This window comes from Salmo salar, chromosome 24 (assembly GCF_965601325.2).
Source record: "Salmo salar chromosome 24, fSalSal1, whole genome shotgun sequence".
NCBI lineage: Eukaryota > Metazoa > Chordata > Actinopteri > Salmoniformes > Salmonidae > Salmo > Salmo salar.
Genome location: NC_138314.1, coordinates 42,831,544 through 42,858,216, shown reverse-complemented (window position 1 = coordinate 42,858,216; position 26,673 = coordinate 42,831,544). Strand labels below are relative to the sequence as shown.

At 43.6% G+C, this 26,673-nt stretch overlaps 1 protein-coding gene across 2 annotated transcripts in view; it reads left to right on the top strand.

Annotated features, from left to right (window-relative positions):
- LOC106585897 (putative phospholipid-transporting ATPase IM) overlaps positions 1-26,673 on the top strand; it is a 62,292-nt gene that overhangs the window by 16,038 nt on the left and 19,581 nt on the right. For both annotated transcript variants that reach the window (XM_082968717.1, XM_014172622.3), the window contains 12 exons: positions 4,574-4,687; positions 5,713-5,811; positions 15,848-15,909; positions 16,404-16,476; positions 16,695-16,765; positions 17,996-18,078; positions 18,477-18,635; positions 19,186-19,274; positions 19,444-19,637; positions 19,890-20,098; positions 23,356-23,399; positions 24,127-24,292. In XM_082968717.1, coding sequence (XP_082824843.1) covers positions 5,752-5,811; positions 15,848-15,909; positions 16,404-16,476; positions 16,695-16,765; positions 17,996-18,078; positions 18,477-18,635; positions 19,186-19,274; positions 19,444-19,637; positions 19,890-20,098; positions 23,356-23,399; positions 24,127-24,292 — 1,210 coding nt within the window. In that variant the 5' untranslated portion in view covers positions 4,574-4,687; positions 5,713-5,751. The remainder of the gene's footprint in view (positions 1-4,573; positions 4,688-5,712; positions 5,812-15,847; positions 15,910-16,403; positions 16,477-16,694; positions 16,766-17,995; positions 18,079-18,476; positions 18,636-19,185; positions 19,275-19,443; positions 19,638-19,889; positions 20,099-23,355; positions 23,400-24,126; positions 24,293-26,673) is intronic.

Sequence of the window (26,673 nt, the reverse complement as noted above, 5' to 3'; positions counted from 1 at the left end):
ATTGTTTCCCGAATCACTCTGACATCAATGCAAAAGTTCTCAAAAGTCTAATCAAACACTTCATGAGAGCCCATGAGCTCATGTTGCACAACATTTCTATAGGCTATGCAATTGCGTGAGAAAACAGATTGATGGCCTCTATTAAAAAGAGGAGTATCCCATCAGCTTTCTATAGGCTAGACCTACTATATTTATTTCTGAACTTTCCTAATAGTAAGCACATTGCTTGTCTTTACAACAGGAGTATAGCCTACCTGGCTGGCATGAAAATGAACCAGGAGTAAAGCGTCCTCCAGTTGCTATTTAACTGCATAGATGACATATCTTTTGCCACCTGCCTGTTTCGAGAAAGGTGCATGATAATTTTTGTGACTTTTTCAAATCATAGTCCCATTCCTCATGTAGCCTAGCCCATAGACCTATATGTTTTGATAAGGTTGGTATCACAAGTAAAGTGGCCAAATAACTTCTTAACCTCTCTAGGGTCGGCGGGACGAAATCGTCCCACCTACGTAACAGCCAGTGGAATCCTGTGGCGCGTTATTCAAATACTTTAGAAATGCTATTACTTCAATTTCTCAAACATATGACTATTTTACACCATTTTAAAGACAAGACTCTCGTTAATCTAACCACACTGTCCGATTTCAAAAAGGCTTTACAACGAAAGCAAAACATTACATTATGTCAGCAGAGTACCCAGCCAGAAATAATTAGACACCCATTTTTCAAGCTAGCATATAATGTCACATAAACCCAAACCACAGCTAAATGCAGCACTAACCTTTGATGATCTTCATCAGATGACACACCTAGGACATTATGTTATACAATACATGCATGTTTTGTTCAATCAAGTTCATATTTATATCAAAAACCAGCTTTTTACATTAGCATGTGACGTTCAGAACTAGCATACCCCCCGCAAACTTCCGGTGAATTTACTAAACATTTACTAAATTACTCACGATAAACGTTCACAAAAAGCATAACAATTATTTTAAGAATTATAGATACAGAACTCCTCTATGCACTCGATATGTCCGATTTTAAAATAGCTTTTCGGTGAAAGCACATTTTGCAATATTCTGAGTAGATAGCCCGGCATCACAGGGCTAGCTATTTAGACACCCAGCAAGTTTAGCACTCACCAAAGTCAGATTTACTATAAGAAAAATGTTATTACCTTTGGTGTTCTTTGTCAGAATGCACTCCCAGGACTTCTACTTCAATAACAAATGTTGGTTTGGTCCCAAATAATCCATAGTTATATCCAAATAGCGGCGTTTTGTTCGTGCGTTCAAGACACTATCCGAAAGGGTAAATAAGGGTTATGCGCACGACGCATTTCGTGACAAAAAAATTCTAAATATTCCATTATCGTACTTCGAAGCATGTCAACCGCTGTTTAAAATCAATTTTTATGCCATTTTTCTCGTAAAAAAGCGATAATATTCCGACCGGGAATCTGTGTTTAGGTTCAGAGATGAACGAAAATAAAAACATGGGGTCGACTCGTGCATGCGCCTCAGCCCATTGTCATCTGATAGAGCACTTGCCAAAAGCGCTAATGTGTTTCAGCCTGGGGCTGGAATTACATCATTCAGCTTTTTCCCGCCTTCTGAGAGCCTATGGGAGCCGTAGGAAATGTCACGTTACAGCAAAGATCCTCAGTCTTCAATAAACAGAGTCAAGAAGCTCAAGGAATGGTCAGACAGGCCACTTCCTGTAAGGAATCTTCTCAGGTTTTTGCCTGCCATATGAGTTCTGTTATACTCACAGACACCATTCAAACAGTTTTAGAAACTTTAGGGTATTTTCTATCCAAAGCCAATAATTATATGCATATTCTAGTTACTGGGCAGGAGTAGTAACCAGATTAAATCGGGTACGTTTTTTATCCGGCCGTGCAAATACTGCCCCCTATCCCCAACAGGTTAAAATGAAGCACATGAATCCACTTTACAATGGGTGTAGAGCCCAACTGGCATACATAAGCAGCGTGTGAGTTTCAAGTTTGAGGAAGATAATTTTCACCATAAAAATGCTCCTTTATAATAAAAGCATTACATACATAATCACATTTGCTGTCACTTTTGATAATGGTGTTTTCCCGCTAATGGAACATTTGCGCTTATAGCCTACTACAATGTGCGCATTGCTGTGCTTATAATGTGAAGAAATAGCCTAATAGTTTATCAACATTTTAAGCTAACCGTTCTGATCTGCTAAACATTTGGAAAAGTTTTTTGATGCTAGTGGTTGTATTAATTTGGGATCTATCGCATTCCACAACTGTCCCAGAGTAGAGCTGTGTTCGAATTTAGTACTCATACTAACCACACGTTATGTCGGCTGACAATTTGTTAGCTACGCTATCCTTACGAACCACATAGCATATCATTACAGAACTATGTACCGGTATGTTAGCTAGCTACCTAACGTTAGTTGGCTACTAATACTTCAAACTTGACAGGATATTAAGTACGTATATGCTAGCTAACTAACTACCCAACTGTGTGTTCATGAATTGCGTTTCACTCTCTGAAATTTCAGAGCGGAAACTAGATGCTCTGGTCAAGGAGTAGGGTTGATCCGAGCATTTTGACCTCACAATGGCAGTCAAGCACCCAAGCTAACTGGCTAACGTTGGCTAGCTTGCTATCTACTTCCAGACACAAATGAGAGAACACCTCACTCTGACCATTTTACTCGCCCTAGCAGAGCTGGTTAGGCTGTTTTCATGTTGTCCAGAGTGTTGGTGACTGTAACTGTCTGCTGGCAACAATTTAATTGTGCTTTTTTTGTCAATGTTTACTGACACCGTCCATATTCAATGGGTGTTCGTAAATGTGTCAGTTATTCTGTGCTCTGGCACACTCAGACGAGAGTGCTTTGAAATCGGAGTAGATAGCCAGAGTGACTTTTCAAACGCAACCTATTGACTTGATTATTCTCGTCATTCTTAGCTTAGCTAAGTGGTATAGTCATTGTGTGTTGTCAATGGACATTGTTAATGAAGTCGTAAGATGTCTAGCTAGTCATTTGTTACGCTAACAAGCTAGCAAGAAGTTGTATAGCAACAGCATCAACGTCCGGTAAACAGGCAAAGCGCTAGTACGCTCCACTGAAAGGATACCATTCCTTTACATATGCTAAAATGAACTAATAGTATGTAGTATATACTTATTAAGTATGTAGTACACAGTATGTTAGTATGGGTATTAGAACACAGCTTATGTTTGGAGTATTTATTTCTCTCACAGATTAGGTAAACTTTTGTACTATTTTGGATATTAGATTGACAAAGGCTAGTGCTTTTGCTGTTCATTAGGCCAACTAATCTTGTTGGTTGTTGAAAATATGCACAGTTCTTCCAATATCTTCAATATGTGCCTCGGAATTGGATAAGGACGCGCGCAGTTGCGTCCCCGATGTGTCAGTCTTCACTTGTAGCCTGAGAAAGACCTGATCAGAGGAAGGAGAGCCATGTGAGTGAGAGGTGCTTTGGAGCACATGGCACACAAGGAGAAGGGAATGAAACATTTTATATTCAGCCCAAGGGCACAATGGGGGGTATTATGGTCACACATTATGGTCTTGAACCAGAAAAGGAGAGGAGAGCGGGTAGGTAGTAGTATTGAGAGAGGAGGCAAGGGTCTGATCCATAAAGTTCCCTGCGGCGGCGGAATCCACTAAAGCTGTAGACACAGGACATGAGGGACAGTCAGCCAGAGTGATGGGTACTAAAAAGAGTCTAACAGGAAGAGCAGTAGATGGAATACTCACTCCTGGTCCAGGGGATGTAACATCACGTGACCGTCCCTCTGCTCTAGTGGATCCCGGATTCTAAAGTAACGGACACCACTGGTGCTTGTGCCCTCCCTGGCCACAGTACTGAGGTCCAGTTGTATCCGTCTGAGTCGTTCCGCCGCAGGAAGACGTGTGACCCCTACCTCCATGGGTTCAGGCTCTGATCCCGAACACTCGCCGAAGGAGGGAGAGAAGCGATGGAGATGCCGACGCTCCCAGAGGAGGTTATCCAGACGGATGACCATCGTAATGAGTGCGTCCAGGGTGAGGTTGTCATCTCGGCAGGCCAGTTCTGTCTGGACATCCTCGTACAGATCTCTTCTAAGTAAAGTGCTGAGCGCCGGCTCATTCCATCCACCGGAAGCTGCTATTGTCCGGAAAGTAAGCACATACTCAGCAGCCGTCTGACTCCCCTGCTGGAGCTGACGCTGACGCTCACCTCCCTCTCTGCCCTCCGTGGGATGATTGAAAATACATTTAAACAGAGCCATGAACCCCTCATCAGCCTCGAGCTCCTCCTCTCCTCTCCCAGACGGCTGTAGCCCATTCCAATGCCCGCCCAGTCAGCACAGAAATAACCATGGCAACCTTAGACCCCTCGGTGGTGGGAGCTCCCATCTGATGTGCGAAATAGAGGGAGCACTGAAGGAGGAAGCCACGAAATTTGGATGATGTCCCGTCACTTTAAACTTCATAGGCATAATATGATCTCTTCTCCCTTCTTCCCTCTCCCTCCCTCCTCCCTCCCTCCCTCCTCCAGACTAATGCCATTAAGACATCTAAGTACAACACGTTTAACTTCCTGCCCCTCAACCTCTTCGAACAGTTCCAGAGGATCGCCAACGCTTACTTCCTCATTCTGCTGTTACTCCAAGTGAGTGGAACACACACACACACACACACACACACACACACACACACACACACACACACACACACACACACACTTTTAGCTAGCGTATAAATACTTATCAGGCCCATGTTAGTGCTGAGCAGATGGCTATAATTGATATGATTGATGTGATTCACAGAGTAAAGTTATAATCAGTAAGAAAACAACATATGACTGAGTGAAGTGCATTAAGATTACTGTCACGCCCTGACCATAGAGAGCCCTCTGGGTTCTCTATGGTGTTTTAGGTCAGGGCGTGACTAGGGGGATTTCTAGTTAGTTTATTTCTATGTTGGTGTATGTGTATGGTTCCCAATTAGAGGCAGCTGAATATCGTTACTTCTAATTGGGGATCATACTTAGTGTGTTCTATTTCCCACCTGCGAGGTGGGATATTGTTTGTATGAGTGCCTATGTGCGCTACGTATTGCACATTCATTGCACATTCATTAATTCTTTGTTGTTTTGAAGTTTCACTGTAATAAATATGTGGAACTCTACTCACGCTGCGCCTTGGTCCGATTATCTATATGACGATCGTGACAATTACGGAAGTGACATACTCAGAACAGGAAGTTGACTCAGCATTTTAGCAAAGTCTCATTGTCATATAGAGGGTTACACACAACACAACACATACCTGACCTAGAGAGAACTCATCACAGCTTACAGTATGTAGAAACAACTATGGAGACTAGTAGAGAGCAGAGCCATATACTGTACGTGTAGGTAGATCTGTCTTATGGGTCTAGTAGAGGGCTTCCTGTCATCTATTCTGTCCTGTTCTGAATGTCTATGTGTAGGCTTGTGTTGTTCCCGTGTGTGTTTTTATCTGCATACTAACTGTATATGTTGAGCTCATATCAGCACCATTTACAACCAATAACAATCTCCCCTCCCTATCTTTTTTTTTGGGGGGGGGGGGGGGTATAATGAATGTGAGATTTTGTGTAGATTTAGAAATGTTACCTAAGCATTTGTTGAATGTTGTGGATGTGTTACGGTAGGTGATTCCTGCAATCTCCTCTCTGTCCTGGTTCACAACCATGGTCCCTCTGGTCCTGGTGCTGTCTGTGACGGCTGCTAAAGACGCTACAGATGACATCGTGAGTATGAGAACACTGCCTTTGGGCCTTAATCACCCTCCTTACCTCTGTATTTGGGCCTTATCCACCCTCCTTACCTCTGTATTTGGGCCTTATCCACCCTCCTTACCTCTGTATTTGGGCCTTTCTCACCCTCCTTACCTCTGTATTTGGGCCTTACCCACCCTCCTTACCTCTGTATTTGGGCCTTACCCACCCTCCTTACCTCTGTATTTGGGCCTTACCCACCCTCCTTACCTCTGTATTTGGGCTTTACCCACCCTCCTTACCTCTGTATTTGGGCCTTACCCACCCTCCTTACCTCTGTATTTGGGCCTTACCCACCCTCCTTACCTCTGTATTTGGGCATTACCCACCCTCCTTACCTCTGTATTTGGGCCTTACCCACCCTCCTTACCTCTGTATTTGGGCCTTACTCACCCTCCTTACCTCTGTATTTGGGCCTTACCCACCCTCCTTACCTCTGTATTTGGGCCTTACCCACCCTCCTTACCTCTGTATTTGGGCCTTACCCACCCTCCTTACCTCTGTATTTGGGCCTTACCCACCCTCCTTACCTCTGTATTTGGGCCTTACCCACCCTCCTTACCTCTGTATTTGGGCCTTACCCACCCTCCTTACCTCTGTATTTGGGCCTTACCCACCCTCCTTACCTCTGTATTTGGGCCTTACCCACCCTCCTTACCTCTGTATTTGGGCCTTACCCACCCTCCTTACCTCTGTATTTGGGCCTTACCCACCCTCCTTACCTCTGTATTTGGGCCTTTCCCACCCTCCTTACCTCTGTATTTGGGCCTTTCCCACCCTCCTTACCTTTCACATCTTACTGCTGTTCAGCCATTCCAAGAAGACATTTTATTCGCTTTTCCTTTTCGTCTACAGTTCATTTGGAAAGTATTCAAACCCCTTGACTTTTTACACATTTTGTTACGTTACAGCCTTATTCTAACATTGATTCAATTGTTTGTTTCCCTTCATCAATCTACATACAATACCCCATAATGACAAAGCAAAAATAGGAAGAAAAAAAAATGTAATATCACATTTACATACGTTTTCAGACCCTTTACTCAGTACTTTGTTGAAGCACCTTTGGCAGAGATTACAGCCTCAAGTCTTCTTGGGTATGACACTACAAGCTTGGCACACCTGTATTTGGGGAGTTTCTCCCATTCTTCTCTGCAGATCATCTCAAGCTCTGTCAGGTTGGATGGGGAGCATTGCTGCACAGCTATTTTCTGGTCTCTCCAGAGATGTTCGATCGGGTTTATGTCTGGGCTCTGGCTGGGCCACTCAAAGACATTCAGAGACTTGTCCCGAAGCCACTCCTGCATTGTCCTGGCTGTGTGCTTAGGGTCATTGTCCCATTGGAAGGTGAACCTTCGCCCCAGTCTGAGGTCCTGAGCGCTATGGAGCAGGTTTTCATCAAGGATCTCTCTGTACTTTGCTCCGTTCATCTTTACCTCGATCCTAACTAGTCTCCCAGTCCCTGCTGCTGAAAAACATCCCCACAGCATGATGTTGCCACCACCATAGTTCAATCTTTGTTTCATCAGACCAGAGAATCTTGTTTTTCATGGTCTGAGAGTCCTTTAGGTGCCTTTTGGCAAACTCCACGCGGGCTGTCATGTGCCTTTTACTGATTAGTGGCTTTCATCTGGCCACTCTACCATAAAGGCCTGATTGGTGGAGTGCTGCGGAGGTGGTTGTCCTTCTGGAAGGTTCTCCCATCTCAGAGGAACTCTGGAGCTCTGTCAGAGTGACCATCGGGTTCTTGGTCCCCTCCCTGACCAAGGCCCTACTCCCCCGATTGCTCAGTTTGGTCGGGTGGCCAGTTCTAGGAAGAGTCTTGGTGGTTACAAACTTCTTCCATTTAAGAATGATGGAGGCCACTGTGTTTTTAGGGACCTTCAATGCTGCATATTATTTTTCTTAGCCTTCCCATATCTTCCCAGAAATGTGGGAAAAAGGAAGGGGTCTGAATACTCCGAATGCACTGTATACATTTCCCCTTCTCTGTAATGATTTGTTCACCTTTGACCATCTGACCCATCTGACCTTTAACCTTATTGTCTGAGTTGATCCCTGGTTAGGGAGGTTTTGACCTCTCAACAGGTGTTAGTGGTGCAGACAGATCCATGCTGACATTATCCCGTTTTATTTGCGACACCTCTAGGTACCAAGGTTATTATAGTAAACTAAAACGGAAAGTTAAACTAATCAGGGAAAAATATTTTGTAAACTGAAATAAAATGATTATCAAACCCGTTTGAAAAACCTTACAAGGTATTTTACATATCAGCTAACCACTTCATATAGTATAGCAGTCAGACTGCACACTCGATGACATGGCACGCAACCTTTGGTTGATTTGTCATTAGTAAATCAGATCTAAAACATAACTGGAACTAAACAGAATTTTTAAAAAGTCCCAGAAGTAAAACCTAATATTAAAACACAACACTATAATAACCTTGCTAGGTACACACACTCACATCACCTAACCCTTCTAAAACATCACCTAACACTTCTAGAACATCACCTAGCACTTCTAGAACATCACCTAACCCTTCTAAAACATCACCTAGCACTTCTAAAACATCACCTAGCACTTCTAGAACATCACCTAACCCTTCTAAAACATCACCTAGCACTTCTAGAATATCACCTAGCACTTCTAGAACATCACCTAGCACTTCTAGAACATCACCTAACACTTCTAGAACATCACCTACACTTCTAGAACATCACCTAGCACTTCTAGAACATCACCTAGCATTTATAGAACATCACCTAGCACTTCTAGAACATCACCTAGCACTTCTAGAACATCACCTAATCCTTCTAAAACATCACCTAGCACTTCTAGAACATCACCTAGCACTTCTAAAACATCACCTAGCACTTCTAAAACATCACCTACCACTTCTAGAACATCATCTAACACTTCTAGAACATCACCTAGCACTTCTAGAATATCACCTAACCCTTCTAGAACATCACCTAGCACTTCTAGAATATCACCTAACCCTTCTAAAACATCACCTAGCACTTCTAGAACATCACCTAGCACTTCTAGAACATCACCCAACTCTTCTAAAACATCACCTAGCACTTCTAGAACATCACCTAACCCTTCTAAAACATCACCTAACATTTCTAGAACATCACCTTACAATTATTCTACGATAACTAGTGTTTTCCCTGAATTATGAAATTAATCCCAGACATTGTCTGTGTTCACCTGACTGTTTTTCCAGGGTTAGTAAATGGAGTGGTGGTCAGGCAGTAATAGCAGAGGAGTGTATTGTGTTGGTGTTGACGTAGTAGAGATGTGTATTGTGTTGTGGTAGTAGAGGAGAATATTGTGTTGTGGTAGTAGAGGAGAGTATTGTGTTGTGGTAGTAGAGGAGAGTATTGTGTTGTGGTAGTAGAGGAGTGTATTGTGTTTTGGTAGTAGAGGAGAGTACTGTGTTGATGGTAGTAGAGGAGTGTAATGTGTTGTGGTAGTAGAGGAGAGTATTGTGGTAGTAGAGGAGAATATTGTGTTGTGGTAGTAGAGGAGAGTATTGTGTTGTGGTAGTAGAGGAGAGTATTGTGTTGTGGTAGTAGAGGAGAGTATTGTGGTAGTAGAGGAGAGTATTGTGGTAGTAGAGGAGAGTATTCTGTTGTGGTAGTCGAGGAGAGTATTGTGTTGATATTACTGCACTATGTGGATATTAATGCTCTATGTGGGTATTACTGCACTATGTGGATATTAATGCTCTATGTGGGTATTACTGCACTATGTGGGTATTACTGCTCTATGTGGGTATTACTGCACTATGTGGATATTAATGCTCTATGTGGGTATTACTGCACTATGTGGATATTAATGCTCTATGTGGGTATTACTGCACTATGTGGAAATTACTGCACTATGTGGGTATTACTGCACTATGTGGGTATTACTGCACTATGTGGATATTACTGCACTATGTGGATATTACTGCACTATGTGGGTATTACTGCACTATGTGGGTATTACTGCACTATGTGGGTATTACTGCACTATGTGGGTATTACTGCACTATGTGGGTATTACTGCACTATGTGGGTATTACTGCATGATGTGGATATTACTGCACTATGTGGATATTACTGCACTATGTGGATATTACTGCACTATGTGGGTATTACTGCTATATGTGGGTATTACTGCACTACAGTATGTGGATATTACTGCACTATGTGGATATTACTGTTTTATGTGGATTTTACTCCTCTGTGTGGGTATTACTGCATTATGTGGGCATTACTGCACTACAGTATATGGATATTACTTTACTATGTGGTATTGCTGCACTACAGTATGTGGATATTACTGCACTACAGTATGTGGGTATTACAGCCCGATGTGGGTATTACTGCCCGATGTGGGTATTACTGCCCGATGTGGGTATTACTGCACTATGTGGGTATTACTGCACTATGTGGGTATTACTGCACTATGTGGGTATTACTGCCCGATGTGGGTATTACTGCCCGATGTGGGTATTACTGCACTATGTGGGTATTACTGCCCGATGTGGGTATTACAGCACTATGTGGGTATTACAGCACTATGTGGGTATTACTGCACTATGTGGGTATTACTGCACTATGTGGGTATTACTGCACTATGTGGGTATTACTGCTCTATGTGGGTATTACTGCCCGATGTGGGTATTACTGCTCTATGTGGGTATTACTGCACTATGTGGGTATTACTGCACTATGTGGGTATTACTGCCCGATGTGGGTATTACTGCTCTATGTGGGAACTGGAACACGCTTTCGTACACGTCATTCCAGAACATCCCAAACATGGTCAAAAGGTGACATGTCTGTCGAGTAAGCAGGCCATGGAAGAACTGGGACATTTTCAGCTTCCAGGAATTGTGTACCGATCCCTGTGACATGGGGCCATGCATTACCATGCTGCAACATGAGGTGATGGCGGTGGATGAATTACACGACAATGGGTCTAAGGATCTCATCACGGTATCTCTGTGCAGTCAAACTGCCATCGATAAAATGCAATTGTGTTTGTTGTCAGTAGTGTATGCCTGCCTATAACACAACCCCACCAACATCGTGAGGCACTCTGTTCACAACGTTGACAAATCAGCAAACTGCTCGCCCACACGACGCCATACCCACTGTCTGCCATCTGCCCGGTACAGTTGAAACTGGGATTCATCCGTGAAGAGCACACTTCTCCAGCTTGCCAGCGGCCATCGAAGGTGAGCATTTGCCCACTGATGTCGGTAAGACGCCGAACTGCAGTCAGGTTAAAATCCTGGTGAGGACGATGAGATTAGATCCGTGCTCATCGTCCACACCAGGATTTTGACCTGACTGCAGTCCCGCGTCGTTACCGACTTCAGTGGGCAAATGCTCACCTTGATGGCCGCTGGCAAGCTGGAGAAGTGTGCTCTTCACGGATGAACACAGATGAGCTTCCGTGAGACGGTTTCTTTTATTTTTATTTTATTTCACCTTTATTTAACCAGGAAGGCCAGTTGAGAATAAGTTCTCATTTACAACTGCAACCTGGCCAAGATAAAGCAAAGCAGTGCGACAAAAATGACAACACAGAGTTACACATAAACAAACATACAGTCAATAACACAATAGAAAAATCTATGTACAGTGTGTGCAAATGTAGAAGAGTAGGGAGGTAAGGCAATAAATAGGCCATAGAGGCTAAATAATACAAATTTAGCATTAACACTGGAGTAATAGATGTGCAGATGATGATGTGCAAGTAGAGATACTGGGGTGCAAAATAACAAAAAGATAACTATGGGGATGAGCTCTATGGGCCCTAGGGATGAGCCCTATGGCTCCCTAGGCCTTCCCTGTGGCTCAGTTGGTGTGTGCAACGCCAGGGTTGTGGGTTCGTATTCCCACGGGGGGCCAGTACAAAACAAAACAAAAAATGCATGAAATGAAAATTAAATGCATTCACTACTGTAAGTCGCTCTGGATAAGAGCGTCTGCTAAATGACTAAAATGTAAAATGTAAAAATGTAGTTGGGTGTGCTATTTACAGATTGGCTGTGTACAGGTACAGTGATCGGTAAACTGCTCTGACAGCTGGTGCTTAATATTAGAGAGGGAGATATAAGTCTCCAGCTTCGGTGATTTTTGCAATTCATTCCAGTCATTGGCAGCAGAGAACTGGAAGGAAAGGCAGCCAAAGGAGGAATTGGCTTTGGGGATGACCAGTGAAATATACCTGCTGGAGCGCGTGCTACGGGTGGGTGTTGCTATGGTGACCAGTGAGCTGAAATAAGGTGGAGCTTTACCTAGCAAAGACTTATAGATGACCTGGAGCCAGTGGGTTTGGCGACGAATATGTAGCGAGGGCCAGCCAACGAGAGCATACAGGTCGCAGTGGTGGGTAGTATATGGGAATCTGGTGACAAAACGGATGGCACTGTGATAGACTACATCCAGTTTGTTGAGTAGAGTGTTAGAGGCTATTTTGTAAATGACACCGCCGAAGTCAAGGATCGGTAGGATAGTCAGTTTTACGAGGGTATGTTTGGCAGCATGCGTGAAGGAGGCTTTGTTGCGAAATAGGAAGCCGATTCTAGATTTCATTTTGGATTGGAGATGCTTAATGTGAGTTTGGAAGGAGAGTTTACAGTCTAACCAGACACCTAGGTATTTGTAGTTGTCCACATATTCTAAGTCAGAACCGTCCAGAGTAGTGATGCTAGTCAGGGCGGGTGCGGGCAGCAATCGGTTGAAGAACATTAATTTAGTTTCACTAGCATTTAAAAAACAGTTGGAGGCCACAGAAGGAGTGTTTTATGGCATTGAAACTTGTTTGGTGGTTTGTTAACACAGTGTCCATATGAGGGCCAGATGTATACAGAATGGTGTCATCTGCGTAGAGGTGGATCAGAGAATCACCAGCAGCAAGAGCGACATCATTGATATATACAGAGAAAAGAGTCGGCCAGAGAATTGAACCATGTGGCACCGCCATAGAGACTGTCAGAGGTCCGGACAACAGGCCCTCCGATTTGACACACTGAACTCTATCTGAGAAGTAATTGGTGAACCAGGCGAGGCAGTCATTGACAGTGACAGTTTGTGCAGAAATTCTTTGGTTGTGCAAACCCACAGTTTCATCAGCTGTCCGGGTGTTTGGTCGCAGACAATCCTGGAGGTAAAGAAGTCGGATGTGGATGTCCTGGCCTGGTGAGGTTACACGTTGTGAGGCCGGTTGGACGTTCTGCCAAATTCTCTCAAATTACGTCTGAGGTGGCTTATGGTAGAGAAATTAACATTCAATTCTGTGGTTGAGATGCTTTCTGGATTCATCGTGCTGTCAACTTCCTAGGGTCCTGCTGCTCCACGGCCACATTGTCAGATTTGCTGAAGTGCAAAATATTCTGCTTCCCTCATCAGTGGCTCCATCTCTGTTGAGCAAAGTGCCATGGACACACTTGGGTCCATCAGTCAAGGTGCTGCAGTGGTTGGAACGAAGTTGGCTTCCAGAGGAGTCCGTATGCATGTGAAGCCCTCATGCAGTGACTTCAGGAGGACCTGTGCAAACTGTTTTGCAACAGTATTTGACTCCAAGTGTGTCTCAGCGACTGGCTGTCAGTTTGAAGTTGGTCAGTTTGGATTACGAACGGCTCCAGCATTTTCACAAGCTGCTCTAGCTCGGCCCGGTCACACTCCAAGCTTGCCCTCTGATTTCATCCCTGTTAGCTAGTGATAGTGAAGGGCAAGAAGATAGGCCTATTTGAAACATCGCAATCTACTGGCAGCATTTACCTGCAAGATTCATGTGCCAGTGGCATACCACCCACTGCTGGCTTGCCTCTGAAGCTAAGCAAGGTTGTCCCTGGTAGACCCTGAATGGGAGACTAGATGCTGCTGGAAGTGGTGGTTGAGGGCCAGTAGGAGGCGCTCTTTCCTCTTGTCTAGAAAAATATTATAATGTCCCAGAGCAGTGATTGGGGACGTTGCCCTGTGAAAGGTGCCATCTTTCAAATGGGAAGTTAAACAGTGTCCTGACGAGTATGGGTGTTAACTCCAGTGTCCTGGCTAAATTCCCAATCTGGTCCTCATACCATCATGACCACCTAATCATCCCCAGCTTCCAATTGGCTCATTCATCCCCCTCCTCTCCCCTGTAACTATTCCCTAGGTTGTTGCTGTAAATGAGGATGTGTCTTCAGTCAACTTACTTGGTAAAATAAGGGTTACTAAAATAAATCTATCAATTCAGAAGCTCAAAAACCCCATCAGAAGAAAAAAAATAATAATTTGATTTTAGCTCAAAGTTTAGAAGAAAAAAAATACAATTAAACATAAAGTTATGTTTTTTATTTTATTTGTGTTTGTTTTGCAGTCAAAGATAATAGTTTCAGTATCGTTTTAGTTTTTCAAATATTTTTCATTGTCATTTTTATTTCAGTTTCAAATTTTAGTTTTTATTTTAGTTTCAGTTTTTGTTTACTTTAATAACCTTCATGGACTGTACACAGATTTAGTCATTATTTTAGCTGACGAGGAGAATATCAGAAACATAATTGAGTAACAACTCAGATTCCCTCTCTGCTCTCACTTCCCCTCAGGCATTACTGTACATGCTAACTAGACTGGGCGCGTCAGTGTGTACACCATTGCACGCGTGTTGATTTTGTATATCCACACCAGACGCAATCCGGACACGCAGGTTGAAATATCAAAACGAACTCTGAACCAACTATATTCATTTGGGGACAGGTCGAAACACATGAAACATTCATGGCCATTTAGCTTGCAGTTTCTAGCTAATTTGTCCTGGGATATAAACATTGGGTTGTTATTTTACCTGAAATGCACAAAGTCCTTTTTTCTGGATATTTGTAGAATTTTGACGTATTTTGAGTCACACAAAATTGTGTGTTCTCTACTCTGATAATTAATCCAAAGATAAAATGGGAAACCTAGTTAGTTTCTAGTAAAAAATTAAAAAGCTCTCCTCTTTCAGTCTTCTTCTTCTGTGGACTTTATATGGCGCTTGGCAACCAACTTTAAGGTGCATTATCACCACCAACTGGACTGGAGTGTGGACCTCAGTTCATCTTTTAATCATCCACGTGGGTATATGCTCCTAAAAACCAATGAGGAGATGGGAGAGGCGGGACTTGCAGCGCGTGACGCGACAAAAATAGAACCAGTTCTATTTTAGCGTCAGGTTACGCAGATGCTTGTTGACGTGCGCGAGCATTATGAATGAAATGATTGAGTGACATGTAATTGTAAATGTATTTTTGAATGCTGGCGCACGTAACACGAGCAGATTGGTCAACATGTTAGATGATCTACCCTAACATTGACAAATCATTCTGACGTGTTTTCAGATGTGCTGTTGTTATGTTGTTCAAGCAGGAATCTAGATTCAAAACTAAAACTATATAAGGAAAATGATTTCACAATTCCAGCGTAAACAAACATGTACTACTATTATTGTCTGTTATTGAGTGGATTGGCAACCTGATTCTGTAGCATTCTGGGAAACGTTATGTAATTCTGTTACACGTTAACCTCAGTAACAAAGCAAGGGTCTGTTTGTTAGGTCGGGTGGCGACACTGCCTGCATCCCAAACTGCACCCTGTTCCCTATGTAGCGGACTACTTTTGACCTTGGCCCATAGACTCTGGTCAAAAGGTAGTGCAATACGGTGCCATTTGGGATGTAGTCAGTGACCTTTCTGTCTTCATGCTCATGGGCCACCATCCCATTGGTTGCTTTGGTGAGGTCATATTGTTTGGCTTGTCATAATTGGCTCTTGTTGAGGAGATGTTGACCATCTTTAGTGACACGGTGGCGGTGGGCAGTCATTTTGCTGGGTGGTCTTGTGAGACTCCAGACCCACTGACCTTTAAGCCAGAGAAAGATGTTTCTGATGGACAGAAGCCTTTGTAATGATTTAAGTGGAATGGAATACCCTCCATTCACAAGACTAGTCTAATGTTATTATAATCATGTCTGTCCTACTAGAACCGCCACAGGAGTGACAACCAGGTGAACAACCGGAAGGTCACAGTGCTCATCGATGGAGAGTAAGTCCATGAGATCTACTATTGGTTTCTAACAGTACATAATGAACACAACTCATAATGGCACACTGGTTGTGTGTGTGGTCACAGATTGTTTGCCCCTTCCTGCTCCCTGTCCCCAACCTGCTCCCTCCACTGTCCTCCACCAAAATCCATTTCCACAGCAAATGTGTGAGTGCCTCAGGCAGGGACAGTTGGGCAACATGGCCTCTTTTCAGGAGGGCAACAGGAAGCAGCTCCAGGCAACAGGAAGTGCTTGTTTTCTTCCTGTTGATCTTTCTCCTAACTTACAGACAGTCACAGACAGGAAAGGAAAATAGGCTGAACACAGATTTGACCCCTCCATACATTTTCTTCCTGATCCTAAAAAATAGAGGGAGGATGTCTACTGTCTTGAAAAATGTGAAACTTGAAATACTCTTCTTTTCTACCCCTCTTTCTCTCCCTCCCCTCCCCCACCCCACCCACTATCTCTCTCTCTCTCTCTCGCTCTCTAGACTACGGAGTGAAAAATGGATGGATGTTCATGTGGGTGACATCATCAAACTTGGAAACAACCAGTTTGTTACGGTGAGAACAGAACACTGAACCAGCCTTACTGTGTGTTCATTACAACATACCGTTTCACGTCTAAAACATCCAGTACCTCATTGTTAGTCTTTTTCAGCTGCTATGATTCTGGCATAAGAGACCATCGTGATAGACTGGGTGTGAAACAGGTGCATATATTAGATGTCTTTAATAGTCAGTGAATCTGACTATGTGAATCTCTCCCTCTGTGATTTCAGGCAGACCTGCTGCTGCTCTCTAGTAGTGAACCTCTCAACTTGGTCTACATCGAGACTGCTGAACTGGATGGGTAAGTGTGTGTGCGTGTCTGTGTGTCGGTTTGTTTGTTCATCTACTGTACAAAGCCTGTGTCTATTTCATACCCATGTCTCTCCTGCTCCTATCGTCCTCTCCTCCTCCTCCTATCGTCCTCTTCTCCCCATTTCCTCTCCTCCTCCTCCTATCGTCCTCTTCTCCCTATCTTCCTCGTCTCCTCCTCTCCTCCTCCTCTCCAGCAAGTGAAATTAGGAGGCTACAGATTGCACAGAACAAAGCAGCAAGGATTGTTTTAAGGTGGAGATATGGTTATTCTATTGTAGTCATGCACAATGCTCTTGGTTGGTCATTAATCAACAAGATAATTGAAAAAAACATGCTTATTTTATTTCAAAATATACACCATTTAAAACGGCCAAACTCTATTCACAACAGTATTCAGTTGGTAAGGGACAGACATTCAGTAAATACTAGGAATAGATTGTCCACCATCTATGTGTTATCCAGACAGAAAAGAGAAATAGGCTAAAGAACATTTTGATTCAGAGCAATAATGTAAGGGGTGTTTAACTGGCGGCAGAGAAGTCAGACGCAGGAGAGAAATAACTGTGTTTCCAACGGCGCAGTTTATTACAAAAAACCCACCGGAAAACATAATAATAAAAATCAATGGGTAAACATAACCCGACGCACACCAGTACAGACGTACACAAACACTTACAATAAACAATCACCGACAAGGACATGAAGGGAAACAGAGGGTTAAATACACAACATGTAATTGATGGGATTGGAACCAGGTGTGTAGGAAGACGAGACAAAACCAATGGAAAATGAAAAATGGATCAATGATGGCTAGAAGGTCGGTGACGTCGACCGCTGAACACCGCCCGAAACAAGGGACCGACTTCGGCGGAAGTCGTGACAAATAAAAAAAATGAATAATTTATCTGAGCAAACCAGAAACCTTTCAATATATAAATTCAAACAGTACTTTAGAACTGTTTAAAAATAATAAATGGGAAGGTTGTGCTGGACTAATTGTAGATAAAGGAATCAATCTATAATTTCAGACTGTTAGAGTATTTATCTGGTCAATATGTCAGTGTATTATGTTTGTTTGTAACAGTGTGTTATATGGGAAAATGTGATCAAAATTATAAATTGTATTTTAATGTTTAAAGAACTCTTGCAAGATTAGTCCAAATGAGGACTAAAATAAATCCTAATCAAATCAAATCTCCCTCTCCTCTCCTCCTCTCAGTGAGACTAATTTGAAAGTGAAGCAAGCTGTGACGGTCACAGGAGATATGGGGGACAACATCCATAACCTGGCCTCCTTCAATGGTGAGTCTCCCACAGGGAGGTGGTTATCCACTACATAGTTCTAATAAAGGTATACAGCTAATTGCCAGTTGAAAACATATATAGTTATGAACAACTAACCCGCACATTGACTCGGTACCGGTACCCCCTGTATATAGCCTTGTTGTTGTTATTCTTATTGTGTTACTTTTTATTATCACTTTTTATTTTAGTCTACTTGGTAAATATTTTCTTTACTCTTCTTGAACTGCACTGTTGGTTAAGGGCTTGTAAGTAAGCGAATACACTTGTTGTATTCGGCGCATGTGAGAAATAAAGTTTGTTTTGAACTAGCTTGTAGATTAGGATGTTTAATCCTTATGATGGCCCACTCTCCTCTCCTACCTGACAAACCTGCGTCTCCTCCCTACTCTCTGAAGGCGAGGTGAGCTGTGAGCCACCCAACAACCGCCTGGACCGTTTCACAGGAACTCTGACTAACGCCGGTCAGAAATACTCTCTGGACAATGACAAGATCCTGCTGAGGGGCTGCACCCTCAGGAACACAGAGTGGTGTTTTGGACTGGTGCTGTTCGGAGGTGAGAGGGTAAAGGTCAGGACTGGTGCCCTTCAGAGGTGAGAGGGTAAAGTTCAGGACTGGTGCCCTTCAGAGGTGAGAGGGGTAGTGGTCCAGGACTGGTGCCCTTCAGAGATGAGAGGGACTGGTGCTGTTCGGAGGTGAGAGGGTAAAGGTTAGGACTGGTGCTGTTCGGAGGTGAAAGGGTAAAGGTCAGGACTGATGCTGTTCGGAGGTGAGAGGGTAAAGGTCAGGACTGATGCTGTTCGGAGGTGAGATTTGAGAAGTTAGAGATGAGAGGTCAGGACTGGTGCTGTTCGGAGGTAAGAGGTCAAAGAATAGAGGTCAGGACTGGTGCTGGTTCACAGGTCAGTTAGACTCAGCACGCCCTCTGCTGGCCAGTATAGATAATAAACCTCAACTACGAATACCTAACCCTGACTGACCAAATATAAATATTTATTCTGTTATAATCTTCATGATTAGAAACTCTTCAAAAGGAAAGGAAATTATCTCTAAATTGTCACATGTAGCCCCTTAAATACTAACCCTGTGATCCTTTTGTGGTCCAGGTCCAGAGACTAAGCTGATGCAGAACTGTGGGAAGACCACGTTCAAGAGGACCAGCATCGACCGCCTGATGAACGTGCTCGTCCTCTGTGTGAGTCCAGCAGTAACATGTCCTGTACTTACAGCTCCCTGCACTCACTTAAACACGGACTCATATGATTTAGCTTATACAGTACCAGTTTTCCATGTTTATATCAAACATGTCACATGTTTATGTCTCTGTACCCATCTGTTGACCTATGTACCCTGTCTGCCAGTAGATATTTGGCTTCCTGGCATTCATGTGCACCATCCTGGCCATTGGCAACAGGATCTGGGAGCAGCTCTGGGGGTCAGAGTTCACGGCCTTCCTGCCCAGACAGGGGGGAGTTGATGCCCCCTTCTCCGGCTTCCTCACCTTCTGGTCCTACGTCATAATCCTCAACACCGTCGTACCCATCTCCCTCTATGTCAGGTCTGTCTGTCTCACTGTTCATCAGGTCTGTCTGTCTCACTGTTCATCAGGTCTGTCTGTCTCACTCTACATCGTGTGTGTGTGTGTGTGTGTGTGTGTGTGTGTGTGTGTGTGTGTGTGTGTGGAGAGAGAGAGAGTGCATCTGTTTTGCTGTGTAATTGCTTATTGGATTTATGCCTAATCGATATACCTTGCAGATACATTTCTGTTAAGGTTATGTGTAATGCCACTATCCCTGTGTGTGTGTTGTAGTGTGGAGGTCATCCGTCTGGGCAACAGTTTCTACATCGACTGGGACAGGAAGATGTACCATGCCCATAGTGACACCCCGGCCAAGGCCCGGACCACTACGCTGAACGAGGAGCTGGGTCAGATCAAATACATTTTCTCGGACAAGACCGGAACACTCACTCAGAACATCATGACATTCAACAAGTGTTCCATCAACGGGAAGAGCTACGGTGAGGTTCAGATGGTACATAGGGAGAGCTACGGTGAGGTTCAGATGGTACATAGGGAGAGCTACGGTGAGGTTCAGATGGTACATAGGGAGAGCTACGGTGAGGTTCAGATGGTACATAGGGAGAGCTACGGTGAGGTTCAGATGGTACATAGGGAGAGCTACGGTGAGGTTCAGATGGTACATAGGGAGAGCTACGGTGAGGTTCAGATGGTACATAGGGAGAGCTACGGTGAGGTTCAGATGGTACTTTGGAAGAGCTACAGTGAGGTTCAGATGGTACATAGGGAGAGCTACGGTGAGATTCAGATGGTACATAGGGAGAGCTACGGTGAGGTTCAGATGGTACATAGGAAGAGCTACGATGAGGTTCAGATGGTACATATGAAGAGCTACGGTGAGGTTCAGATGGTACATATGAAGAGCTACGGTGAGGTTCAGATGGTACATAGGGAGAGCTATGGTGAGGTTCAGATGGTACATAGGGAGAGCTATGGTGAGGTTCAGATGGTACATAGGAAGAGCTACGGTGAGGTTCAGATGGTACATAGGGAGAGCTACGGTGAGGTTCAGATGGTACATAGGAAGAGCTACGGTGAGGTTCAGATGGTACATAGGGAGAGCTACGGTGAGGTTCAGATGGTACATAGGGAGAGCTACGGTGAGGTTCAGATGGTACATAGGAAGAGCTACGGTGAGGTTCAGATGGTACATAGGGAGAGCTACGGTGAGGTTCAGATGGTACATAGGAAGAGCTACGGTGAGGTTCAGATGGTACATAGGAAGAGTTACGGTGAGGTTCAGATGGTACATAGGAAGAGCTACGGTGAGGTTCAGATGGTACATAGGAAGAACTACAGTGAGGTTCAGATGCTACATAGGGAGAGCTACGGTGAGGTTCAGATGGTACATAGGGAGAGCTACGGTGAGGTTCATATGGTACATAGGAAGAACTACGGTGAGGTTCAGATGTTACATAGGGAGAGCTACGGTGAGGTTCAGATGGTACATAGGGAGAGCTACGGTGAGGTTCAGATGGTACATAAGGAGAGCTACAGTGAGGTTCATATGGTACATAGGGAGAGCTACGGTGAGGTTCAGATGGTACATAGGGAGAGCTACGGTGAGGTTCATATGGTACATAGGGAGAGCTACGGTGAGGTTCAGATGGTACATAAGGAGAGCTACGGTGAGGTTCAGATGCTACATAGGGAGAGCTACGGTGAGGTTCAGATGGTACATAGGAAGAGCTACGGTGAGGTACAGATGATACATAGGGAGAGCTACGGTGAGGTTCAGATGGTACATAGGGAGAGCTACGGTGAGGTTCAGATGGTACATAGGGAGAGCTACGGTGAGGTTCAGATGGTACATAGGGAGAGCTACGGTGATGTTCAGATAGTGCATAGGCAGGCAAGAAAGTGTGTATGGACAGACGCAGAAACACACGCACATTCATGTCACACACACACACACAGAAGAACCATCAATAACCCAAGACCAGCTCTGTTAATCCCTACCATTGTGACAGTGAGTCGTCATAATGCTGCATCAAATGTACATTATCCTAGGGGCGTTGGCAGACACAATGTAAGTAACTTAATTGATTTCCCCTTAAATGCCCTGAATACCTTTGTTGATCCTTCAGCTATTGTATGCGGTAATCATGAGCCTATGAACCAGAGTTACACTTTTAGCACTGAGGCAGTGTGTACTCGTAGGAAGACCACTTTGTGCAGCTCACCCTGCACTATCAGCTCCAATATAAATAACATGAGCAAGTCTACATCTGATAAGTTTCCCAGTAAAGCATTAAAAACAAGCAAGCAACCCAGAAAATTGCTAAAAATAGCCCATATTAACATCTGCAGCCTGAGAAACAAGGTCCATGAAGTCAATAACTCGCTTGCAACAGATGACGTTCACATTCTGACTATCTCTGAAACTCACTTAGATAATACCTTTGATGATACAGTGGTCGCAGTACATGGTTATAACATCTACCGAAAAGACAGAAATGCTAATGGGGGAAGTGTTGCGGTCTATATTCAGAACCACATTCCTGTAAAGCTTAGAGATGATCTAATGTTAAATATTGTTCATCTGCCTCACCTAAAGCCCATTCTGGTGGGAAGCTGCTATAGACCACCAAGTGCTAACAGTCAGTATCTGGATAATATGTGTTAAAAGCTTGATAATGTATATGATATCAACAGAGAAGTATATTTTCTGGGTGACTTAAATATTGACTGGCTCTCATCAAGCTGCCCACTCAGGAAAAAAACTTCAAACTGTAACCAATGCCTGCAACAGCACAGGAATGAAATCATCAAGATGTATTGATCACATCTTTACTAATGCTGCAGAAATTTGCTTTAAAGCAGTATCCAAATCCATAGGATGTAATGATCACAATATAATAGCCATATCTAGGAAAACCAAAGTTCCAAAGGCTGGGCCTAATATAGTGTATAGGAGGTCATGCAAGAAGTTTTGTAGTAATTCCTGTTGATGATGTAAAGAATATTTGCTGGTCTGTGGTGTGTAATGAGGAGCAACCAGATGTTGCACTTGACACATTTATTAAATTGCTTATTCCAGTTACTAATAAGCACGCACCCATTAATAACTTCTCCGGGATCGGTGTCCCTTCCACGGGACTTTAAGCTTTGTATTTGGGAAAAATCATTCACTACACCCCTAAACCTCAACTACATCTCGTAATGAATAATGGGGAAATTGAGAAAGTTGAGGTGACTAAACAGAATGAGTAAAATGGTATCAAATACATGCCACCAGAGCTCTCTTCACAGTCCCTAAGTCCAGAACAGACTATGGGAGGCGCACAGTACTACATAGAGCCATGACTACATGGAACTCTATTCCACATCAAGTAACTGATTCAAGTAGTAGAATCAGATTCAAAAAGCAGGTTAAAATACTAACTTATGGAACAGCGGGGACTGTGAAGCAACACAAACATAGACACAGACATGCATACACACACATGATAACATACGCACTATACACACACGTACACATGGATTTTGTGTTGTGAATTCTGTAATGAATGTATTGTAATGTTTTTCAAATGTTGCCGAACTCCAGGAAGCATAACTGTTGCCTTGGCAGGAACTAATGAGGATCTGTAATAAACCCCAGGAAGCATAGCTGTTGCTTTGGCAAGAACTAATGAGGATCTGTAATAAATACAAATACAAATACATTAACTCATCCAATATCCATCTTTTTTTCCAGGGGAAGTATTTGGCTACACTGGCCAGAGACAGGAGATCAACGAGGTTAGTATTAGATTTATGAGTACTTACTGCTAGTACTTACTGCTAGTACTTACTGCTAGTATTTACTGCTAGTACTTACTGCTAGTACTTACTGCTAGTACTTACTGCTAGTATTTACTGCTAGTATTTACTGCTAGTACTTACTGCTAGTATTTACTGCTAGTATTTACTGCTAGTATTTACTGCTAGTACTTACTGCTAGTATTTACTGCTAGTACTTACTGCTAGTATTTACTGCTAGTACTTACTGCTAGTACTTACTGCTAGTGTTTACTGCTAGTACTTACTGCTAGTACTTACTGCTAGTACTTACTGCTAGTACTTACTGCTAGTACTTACTGCTAGTACTTACTGCTAGTGTTTACTGCTAGTACTTACTGCTAGTACTTACTGCTAGTACTTACTGCTAGTACTTACTGCTAGTACTTACTGCTAGTACTTACTGCTAGTACTTACTGCTAGTATTTACTGCTAGTATTTACTGCTAGTACTTACTGCTAGTACTTACTGCTAGTACTTACTGCTAGTACTTACTGCTAGTACTTACTGCTAGTACTTACTGCTAGTATTTACTGCTAGTATTTACTGCTAGTACTTACTGCTAGTACTTACTGCTAGTACTTACTTCTAGTACTTACTGCTAGTACTTACTGCTGGTCAAGAACATGAGTAGCACAAGGCTTTCTCTCTCTCTCTACTCTCTCTCTCTACACCCATTGTCCCCCAGAACACAGAGACAGTGGACTGGTCATTCAACCCTTTGGCTGATCATCACTTCTCCTTCCATGACCACTCCCTGGTGGAGGCTTTGAAGCTGGAGAGTCCTGAAGTCCAGTCCTTCTTCAGACTATTGGCCCTCTGTCACACTGTTATGGCTGAGGAGAAAATAGAAGGTGAGGAGCGAGAGGAGAGGGGAGAAAGAGAGAGACAGAGAGAGAGAGTTTGTGATAGCGGGATGCATGTGTTTGTTAATGAAACAATTTTGAGATGTTGAGATTGTGTGTGTCTGAAAGGGAAGACTGTGTGTTTATCCATATTCATGTATGTATGCAACAAAAAAAGCAGGAGAGGGAGCGAGAGAAAGAGAGAGAGATAGGCCTTTTCTTAATTGGATCTAAGATGGCGCTGACAGACATGGTGTCACGACTTCTGCCGAAGTCGATGCCCCTCCTTGTTCGGGTGGTGCTCGGCGGTCGACGTCACCGGTCTTCTAGTCATCATTGATCCATTTTTCATTTTCCATTGGTTTTGTCTGGTTTTACTACACACCTGATTTCAATCCCATTCATTACATGTTGTGTATTTAACCCTCTGTTTTCCGTCATGTTCTTGTCCGAGATTGTTTTGTTTGTTATCGGTTTCGTGTATTTTGTATTGGTGAGCTACGGGTATTTTTTACCCATGTTATTTTTTATATACGTTGGTTTTGGAGTTTGTTTGTTTATTCTTTATTAAATAACTCCAGTTATACCAAGTTGGTTTCTCCTGCGCCTGACTTCCTTGCCACCTACACACACGTCGATGACACATGGCAGCTCTGCTTCTAGCTTCTAAGCAATTTGGCAGTATTTCATTTTTTTGTGTGTTATTTCTTACATTATTAGCCAGAAAGTTTTGTTTTATTACAGCCTGAAATAACTTTTGGATATCAGTGACAGTAACTCACCAACATTACGACCAGAAATACGATTTTCCCAAATTGGATCCTTTGTTCGTACTCCCCAGTGCAATTTAACTTATTACAGAGGCTGCTACAAGACTCCGCCGGCAGATAAGAGGTATTCGGAGTGGACTTCTAGTCCGAATCAGGAAGCGTGCACACCATCCACGGCTTCCAAGTATTTTACTTGCTAATGTTCAGTCCTTGGACAATAAAGTTGATTGAGCTCAGGGCGAGGATCTCCTTCCAGAGAGACATCAGGGACTGTAACATACGCTGTTTCACGGAATCATGGCCCTCTCCGGATATACTGTCCCCATCCATACAGAGACAAAGTGGAGTCGCAATTCAACGGCTCAGACACGAGACGTATGTGGCAGGGTCTACAGACAATCACAGACTACAAAGGAAAAACCAGCCACGTCGCGGACACCAACGTCTTGCTCCCGAACAAGCTAAACACCTTCTTCGCCCGCTTTGAGCATAACACAGTGCCATCGACGCAGTCCGCTTCCAAGGACTGTGGGCTCTCCTTCACCGTGGCCGACATGAGTAAGACATTTAAGCGTGTTAACCCTAGCAAGGCTGCTGGCCCAGACGCTATCCCTAGCCGCATGCGCGGACCAGCTGGCTGGAGTGTTTACAGACATATTCAATCTCTCCCTATCTCAGTCTGCTGTCCCCACTTGCTTCAAGTTGTCCACCATTGTTCCTGTACCCAAGAAAGCAAAGGTAACTGAACAAAATGACTATCGCCCTATTGCACTCAACTGTCATCATGAAGTGATTTGAGAGGCTAGTTAAGGATCATATCACCTCCACCTTAGCTGACACCCTAGACCCACTTTAATTTGCATACCGCCCAATAGATCCACAGATGATGCAATCGCCATTGCATCAGGGCCGCAGTGGAGAAGGTGAAAAGTTAAGTTCCTCGGCTTAGACATCACTGACAATCTGAAATGGTCCACCCACACAGACAGCGCCTCTTCAACCTTACGAGGCTTAAGAAATTTGGCTTGGCCCGTAAGACCCTCACAAACTTTTACAGATGCACAATTGAGAGCATCCTGTCAGCTGTATCACTGCCTGGTACTGCAACCGCACCGCCCTCAACCGCAAGGCTCTCCAGAGGGTGCTGCGGTCTGCCCAACGCATCCCAGAGGGCACACTGCCTGCCATCTTGGGCATCTACAGCACACGATGACACAGGAAGGCCAAAAAGATAATCAAGGACATCAACCACCCGAGCCACTACCTGTTCACCCCGCTATCATCCAGAAGGCCAGGTCAGTATAGTTGCATCAAAGCGGGGACCGAGAGACTGAAAAACAGCTTCTATCTCAAGGCCATCCGACTGTTAAATAGCCATCACTAGCCATCTACCACCTGGTTACTCAACACCGCACTTTAGAGGCTGCTGTCCTGTATACAAAGACATGGAATCACTGGTCACTTTAATAATGGAACACTAGCCACTTTTATAATGTTTACATACTGCTTTAATAATTTAATATGTATGTACTATATTCTATTCTACTGTATTTTAGTCAATGCCACTCTGACATTGTTCGTCCTAATATTTATATATTTCTTAATTCCATTCTTTTACTT